The sequence below is a fragment of the Aptenodytes forsteri genome, unplaced genomic scaffold (assembly GCF_000699145.1).
Source record: "Aptenodytes forsteri isolate BGI_AS27 unplaced genomic scaffold, ASM69914v1 Scaffold55, whole genome shotgun sequence".
In the NCBI taxonomy this organism is placed as follows: Eukaryota; Metazoa; Chordata; class Aves; order Sphenisciformes; family Spheniscidae; genus Aptenodytes; species Aptenodytes forsteri.
In genome coordinates, this window is record NW_008796063.1 from 12,309,531 (window position 1) to 12,316,158 (window position 6,628).

The 6,628-nt window shown below is 50.3% G+C and overlaps 3 protein-coding genes across 3 annotated transcripts in view; 2 read left to right on the top strand and 1 right to left on the bottom strand.

Moving 5' to 3' along the window:
* Positions 1–97, bottom strand: part of PALB2 (partner and localizer of BRCA2) — an 11,361-nt gene extending 11,264 nt beyond the window's left edge. Inside the window, exon 1 of the mRNA XM_019473965.1 lies at positions 82–97. Within this exon, the coding sequence (XP_019329510.1) occupies positions 82–97 (16 nt within the window). The remainder of the gene's footprint in view (positions 1–81) is intronic.
* Positions 98–317: 220 nt separating this feature from the next.
* Positions 318–2,976, top strand: DCTN5 (dynactin subunit 5). The gene is made up of 4 exons (XM_009286502.2): positions 318–432; positions 899–1,010; positions 1,645–1,747; positions 2,505–2,976. Exons 1-4 carry the CDS (start codon positions 323–325, stop codon positions 2,600–2,602), a joined length of 423 nt encoding a protein of 140 aa, XP_009284777.1. The 5' UTR covers positions 318–322; the 3' UTR covers positions 2,603–2,976.
* A 3,505-nt stretch (positions 2,977–6,481) lies between these two features.
* Positions 6,482–6,628, top strand: part of PLK1 (polo like kinase 1) — a 6,873-nt gene continuing 6,726 nt past the window's right edge. Inside the window, exon 1 of the mRNA XM_019473966.1 lies at positions 6,482–6,535. Within this exon, the coding sequence (XP_019329511.1) occupies positions 6,482–6,535 (54 nt within the window). The remainder of the gene's footprint in view (positions 6,536–6,628) is intronic.

The following is a 6,628-nucleotide window of genomic DNA, read 5'->3' on the forward strand; positions in this document are numbered from 1 at the left end:
AGCGCGGACAGAGCCCCCTCTGCGTGCGAGCGGATCGTGGCGCTTTTATCCGTGCGACAACCTATTTCTGTTTGTGCCTACGCCTCGCTTTGTGCATTGGCTCGCTTTGTGCGGCTCGCTGGCACAATGGGGGCGCAGCTGGTGGTTCGGGGCTCCTGTGCGTTTGCTTTGTTCTTGCTTTTCTTTTGACTGAAAGAATCCTCTCTAAGGTAACGTAATCTTGCTGGAGCGGCCCGACCTCTGCATGAGGCTGGGTAATAACTGGTAACACGGGTAGAAATTGGAGCTCGTTTATCCCTCTCTTCTTCTCCAGACAATAGTTATGAACGACTGCATCATCCGCGGTGACCTGGCAAACGTACGGGTTGGACGACACTGCGTGGTGAAAAGCCGCAGTGTCATCAGACCGCCCTTCAAGAAGTTTAGTAAAGGGTAAGAGGTCTCCTTCCTTTAGGGAAAGTGAAGATAAAGTCTATATGCTTAAGAAAATATACCAGCTTGGCTGGGATCTGTATTCAGAGGGCTGTGTTCCTTTTGCAGCAGTCTGGAGAAATATGTCCCTCTGACCTGCCGTTTCCTCAAATTTTCAGCTTTGCCTTGAGGGTTAGCGTTCCCTTCAGACCACAGCGTGGGAAGGCTGGGATATATTAAAATAGCTAAGTGAAGAACATGTTTCACTTGTTCTTTGTTCATTCACAACGTCTTCCTGGTGCTCGTTTGGGTCATCCTTTAGAAAGCGATGAGAAAAGACCAGTGACCGTTCGATCTTCCTTAGTATCAGAGCTACCTCTGGTAATCCAGCCGGGGACGGGAGACCTCGCAGTGTGATTTTGGGTCTAACAGTGCCGCGGACCAGTCTGTATATTGTACACCTGAACAAATAACTCTCCTGTCACAGGGTGGCTTTTTTCCCTCTCCACATTGGTGATCATGTCTTCATAGAAGAGGACTGTGTTGTCAACGCAGCCCAGATTGGCTCCTATGTCCACATAGGCAAGAACTGTGTCATTGTGAGTGCCGTCTCTCTGTCTTTCCTTTAAACTCTTGAGCACTGTGGAGGCTTTGTGACAACAGTGGGAAGGTTTCCGCACCAGCTGGCTGGAGCAAGCATACTTACTCTGTGCTGTTCCTTTCTCCTCCTTCCCCCACAGAAAGTGGTGCTTTCAGTTTTGCGTTTCTGAGGATAGCGGGTTCAGCTGACCGCTGTTTGGAGAATCTGTCCCAACAATGTTGTGGCTAACGGGACTCTCCAGGACAGACAGCCCTTCCACGGAGTACAAGTGGAATTGCGTTTCTACGCAAATAACGCAAAACAGTCAAGGTTGCTGTCTGCTGAGTTAGAGAAGGCCGTGCTCTGTTACTGCATGACTCGGGTTCTCGGTTCCAGTTTGCGCATTGACATGTGTTAATATGCAGCTGCCCATACATGTGTTAGTCGAGAGCAAACAGACTTTTTTCCCTCAAAAAAGGAAAAAGTGAATTCTGTTGGGAAGAGCGTTCAGTCAGGGTGAAGATTTATTCCCGTGATCCCTTACACAGAATGTGTTTTGAGCAGTTAAATTTGTTGAAGTTTAGGTAACGTATCAGGAATAAGCAAAAGCATATAGTATTTTAAGTATAAACTTTACCTAATCTCTGTTTTAGGGTCGTAGATGCGTTTTGAAAGACTGCTGCAAAATCTTAGACAACACAGTACTACCTCCTGAAACAGTAGTCCCACCTTTCACAGTCTTCTCGGGCTGCCCAGGTATGCTCCCTGTAACTTTACTTGCACAGAAGTGTGGATAACGTGGATATTCTTATTTTAAAATGAGATTGCTATGACAAGGTTGCCTGTTAGCATTTAGTGCCTAGAAATAAAGGTATAGGGCACTTGGTGAACTCAAAAATAACACTTTTAACTTGCGAAACTCGCTGTTTTAGTTAGGTAGGTAGTATATGTTTACTCAGAACAGTATTGCTAGGATGCCAGCTGTGGCCATCCTGTACAGCAAGCAACACAGCTTTTCAGGCGTCTGGAACCCAGCAGGCACTAGGCTCTGGCAGAGGGAGCACTCCTCCTTCCGTGGTTTCTGGTTTTGCAGGTGTTTCAGTGGTTCAGACTGCAGGAAGTCCACTTGCTCGTTTATTCATATGTTAATAGGGAGGTGGGTACATTAAACTGAGGATATGAGAGTGTTTAGTTCCTGCCCGTTGACCTGGCTGTGCCGGAGACCTCATTGTACAAATTGCACACGCCGCCATTTCTCTTCTGATAGTGTTTTACGGGGAACGGCGGAAGCTGTTGGGGGACCCAGCTGCAGCAGTCTGTCTGACCTCTGCCCCAGGGGGTACGATGGGAACGATCCCACCGTATTGCTCGACACGAGAGGAGAGCCCTTTGCTGTTCCATATAGTATTTATTTACAATTCATTCAAAGCCACTGCTTTGAATGTTGAATATGAGCTTATGTCTGCTTTCTCCTGCAAGAACGCTGATGGTCATACCCTTGTTCTTCTTCCAGGACTCTTCTCTGGGGAACTCCCGGAATGCACCCAGGAACTCATGATGGACGTTACGAAGAGCTATTATCAGAAGTTCTTGCCACTCACTCAGGTCTAGTAGCCTATTTACCATGTTTCAGAGCAGTTAAGGCACGCAGGAGTATTCTGGGGGCGGGGAGGGGGATATTGTTCAGTCAGACCAGGGCACGGCCCTCCGCTGTTCCTGAGCGCTTCTGTGAGTGTTCCTCAACACTAATGGTCTGGCCAAGCAGTCCCTCGTGAAAGCTGCTGTGTCATGTTGTTTAAACTTTGTATGTTCATTTGAATGTAATTCATTCCATGTTGTCTGAATTGTGCGATTAAATGTTGTGGAGCTAGGAAAGCTGACAGAATTCCCTTTAGGGCAGCATCTCCTCGTTGCAGCTGGGCAGCAAGGCAAAGTTGACAGCACGTACTCTGCAGCCTAAGCCTGTCTTTCCACGTCAGTTCTGCTCCTCACCCAAAGCAAGTGGGTTTACGTTTGCTAGAAGCAATCTCCATCCTAGAACAGAAGAGCTGTGTGGCTGACGTGCGTGTTATTGGCAGTTACTTACCAGGTTCGTTAGACTCAGTGCTTTCCTTTGGAAAAATATTTGCCGCTCTGTAGGCCTGCGTGTTGAGGTGGATGGCCTCTTCCTTTTCTCCCTGTGGACTGAGATTCCCTCCTATAGGGACAGGATATCGTTCATCGTCCTGGGATTGGCTTTAGGACTTTTGGCTGACGTTGAAACCTGTCTTTCTATGCCTTGCCTGACAGGACACTTCTTAGCTTTTAGCTCTTGAAGTAGACGTCCGTCCTGTGCTCTCACCCATACGCAGGGTCAGCATTCTCGTGGCCAGTGCATGTTCTACTTCCTGAACATCGCAGACCTTAAAGAGCCAAAGGGCTTTGGAAAGAGGATTGCCATGTCACTCGCAGAATTCAGTGCAGCAGAAAGTGGGTAATTAAAAGCAGAAACTGGAGGTGGGTGAGAGAACGCTGCAATTGTCCCCATTTATTACCCAGTATGTATATTTGCAGAAAGCTCTTTGGTGCTTTTCTGCATTATAAAACTTAAGAAGGAGATTCAGACTTCTTAGAAAGAGTGAACATTTCATTTTGGACGTGTAACAGAGCAGGAATAATTCTTGCTGGGAGCAGCTCTGTGAAAGTTGGAGACAGCTGACACTTGTGTGTACCTGACTCGGTACCAGACAACTGGCTAAAAATGAATCTGCCTGCTCTGGTTGTGTTATATTAAAGCTTAGCATCGTCCTTCTCTAGCTTTTAAAACCGGGGCTCCTGCATGTTGTAGTGTAGCAGCTGGGGGCCAGGACGCATATTAGTTACGTAGTAGGTGGATGGCTGTGAGATCAGCAGCCCTGGAGCCTTCAGCTGCTCTGTATAATGCGAAGCACTGATACACCTTAAAGAGCAAACAGCTGTACAAGTACTGAAGTGTGTAGTAACTGCTGTTAATCAAATGTAACACCACTGACTGGTTTGTTTGTATTTTTACTGTACATAAATTAAAGCCTCTTCAGTTGTTCAAGTGACTCAAGGTTGTGACTCTTCAAATCAAACTTGAGACTAGAGTGAGGTTTCTGCTGTGCCTGGGCACATGAGTCTTCTTGTTCTGTGACTGTTACAGGCCATTACTGACTATTACAGTGTCAGTGCAGTACAGTGTGAAACAGCTGCTTCTGTCTGCCTCTGAGCTGATGACTTTCACCCACAAATGATTCCAGCATTGGTGTTTCATAATGGCTCTGACAGAGAGTGTCTTTGCTTCTGTTCTTCGTGCTGAAGCGAGAATCCTAAAGCCACCGGGGTGACTGTAAAAACCACTCTTTGGCACTGAAACGCTAGGCACGCCTATTTGGGACAGCAGTAGCTCCGGTAGTGTTGCTTCGAGCGCTTGGAAATGGCCCACTTTTTGGGTCTAGCCATCCCAGATGGCATGACTCCCTTTGCACCTCTGTAGAAGAGCAGGAGCTGGAGCCAGCTTCTCATGGCAGGGAGCACAGCTGGGACAAGAAGATGAGATTCTGTGTTGAAGCTGCAACAACCGGGCTGGTGCTGCTGAGCTCTCCGATGCAGTGGATCGGTTAGGTCGTGTCTGTCCGGTTCCAACAGAGGTGAAGTGTTTTACTAGAAGCCCAGATTCGGCGGGACTGTTGCACCGCCTAGCCCCGTACTGACTAGAAATACCTGTTCAGTGGCAGCTGTGTTCCTCGAGTCCTGAGGTGGGAGTGGAGAACAAGCACAGAAGGAAGCTGTGTTCTTCCTGCGATCTCGGGTGGGTTCAGGGGGGTGTCCACGTGAAAGGCCCAGGCTCGCCGCTTTTTCTACCTGCGTGAAAAAGTATTAAGTGTTCCTTGCGGCTGTACTACAGGCAGCTTCCTGATTGACTTCAATTTCCAAAAATGTTTAGTTCCTGCTGTCCAGGATCTGACTAGCCCTTGCATAAGCCGTTTGCAGTGAGGGGCTATAGGAGGCCTCCCCCGTCACAAGACCTGACAGGTTTGGGGATTCTCGCAGGATTTCCTGCAGGTCAGATGTTTAGGGGTTTATGCTGCCGCTCGCAGGTACTACTTCGCCCTGTTAACTTGCCGTCAGCTGTCTCTTGAAGCGTGGGAAGCCGCACTGTATTTGGTCAGGAGGGGGCTGTGTGTGCTGTGTTGCCATGGTGTCACTTCAAAGTTTCAACACCACATAGTACGTTTCACCGGGATCGCTTGATTAACGGCCGCAGTTGGGCAGCGTGGAGCTAGGCTGCTGGTGTGGGAGAGGGGTGGGAAGAGGCGGCTGCCAAGTTAAGGGATGTGAGTTTTGAGAGTGGGAGTGGGATGGCAGCTGGAAAAGCGTTGCATTTCCACGATCACTTGAGCAGCACGGCTGTGGTGCAGTGAGGGATACGACACTGCACGGTTACTTAGGCGTTTCTTGGCCTACTCTTCCTTCTAGCAGGCTGAGCAGAGCCTTCTGCCTTAATTAAAACCTCTTTTATTGTCTCTGTTAAGGTGGCCTCTGCCAGGGTCTAAAACCAAGTCGCCACTGAAGATCTCAAACACTCAGCACTGTTAACGTCCCTTAGATTTGGCCACTTTATCCTCCTGTCCTCTGAAGCATCCCTCTGACCTGGGCTCACCTCTACGCCTCTGCCAGCTCTGGGAAGACGGAGCGTCAGTGGGTTGCAGCGTGCTACTACAGCCCCGGGGAATTACAACCTTCTGATGGCAACATTCAGTCTAGCGCAGTGCAGTGAGGTGTGACTTCTAAGAGGGGGGCTTTGCTGCGAAGCCAAAGAGGAGCTGTAGGTGCACGGGGGGAGCATGCCCCTTAGGGAGGGAAACCCCTTCTTTCAGGAGTCTTGTACAAACAGTGATCGCTTCAAACACTGAGTTGCTCTATTGCTTCATTGATCCTATATGCTTTACTCCAGTTTGCTGTGACCAAGACCCGTGGGTCGCGCCGGTCACTCGTATTGCAGGGCACGCGGAGTCCTCGGGAACAGGCAGCGGGGGCTGCAGGGCCCTCCTCTCGCTCACTCTGCGTCCGCTGCCGGCTGCGAGAGGCGCTGGGCCAGATGCTGATGGCTCTTCAGAAGTGCTGGGCCAGATGCTGATGGCTCTTCAGAAGTGCTGGGCCAGATGCTGATGGCTCTTCAGAAGTGCTGGGCCAGATGCTGATGGCTCTTCAGAAGTGCTGGGCCGAAGAGCCGCTGCCTGTGAGGGGCTGTGCAGGAAGGTAACGGAGTCACCGGCAGAGCGGAGGCCGTGTCCGCTTTGCGTGGAGCGGAATTTCCCGAGATGATCCGGCTCCACTGGGGGAATAACGGCTTAACTGTTGGCTGCCGGCTGCAGTGATCTGCAGGGCTCGTGGCTTGGTGCCATGTGCCAAACTCTCCAAGCCACCCCGGAGCGACCGATGGCTTGTGTCGATGGTCAAAGGCTAGCTGGGTGTCATCGGCGACCGATGGCTTGTGTCGATGGTCAAAGGCTAGCTGGGTGTCATCGGCAGTGCCCGCAGGTCCGCCATACGAGGCAAGTCTCCGTCCTCATCCCGGTTTCAGCAGGGTGGGACCGTGCGCGCCCCAAGGCGGGCTCGTGGGCTGAGGGCTGA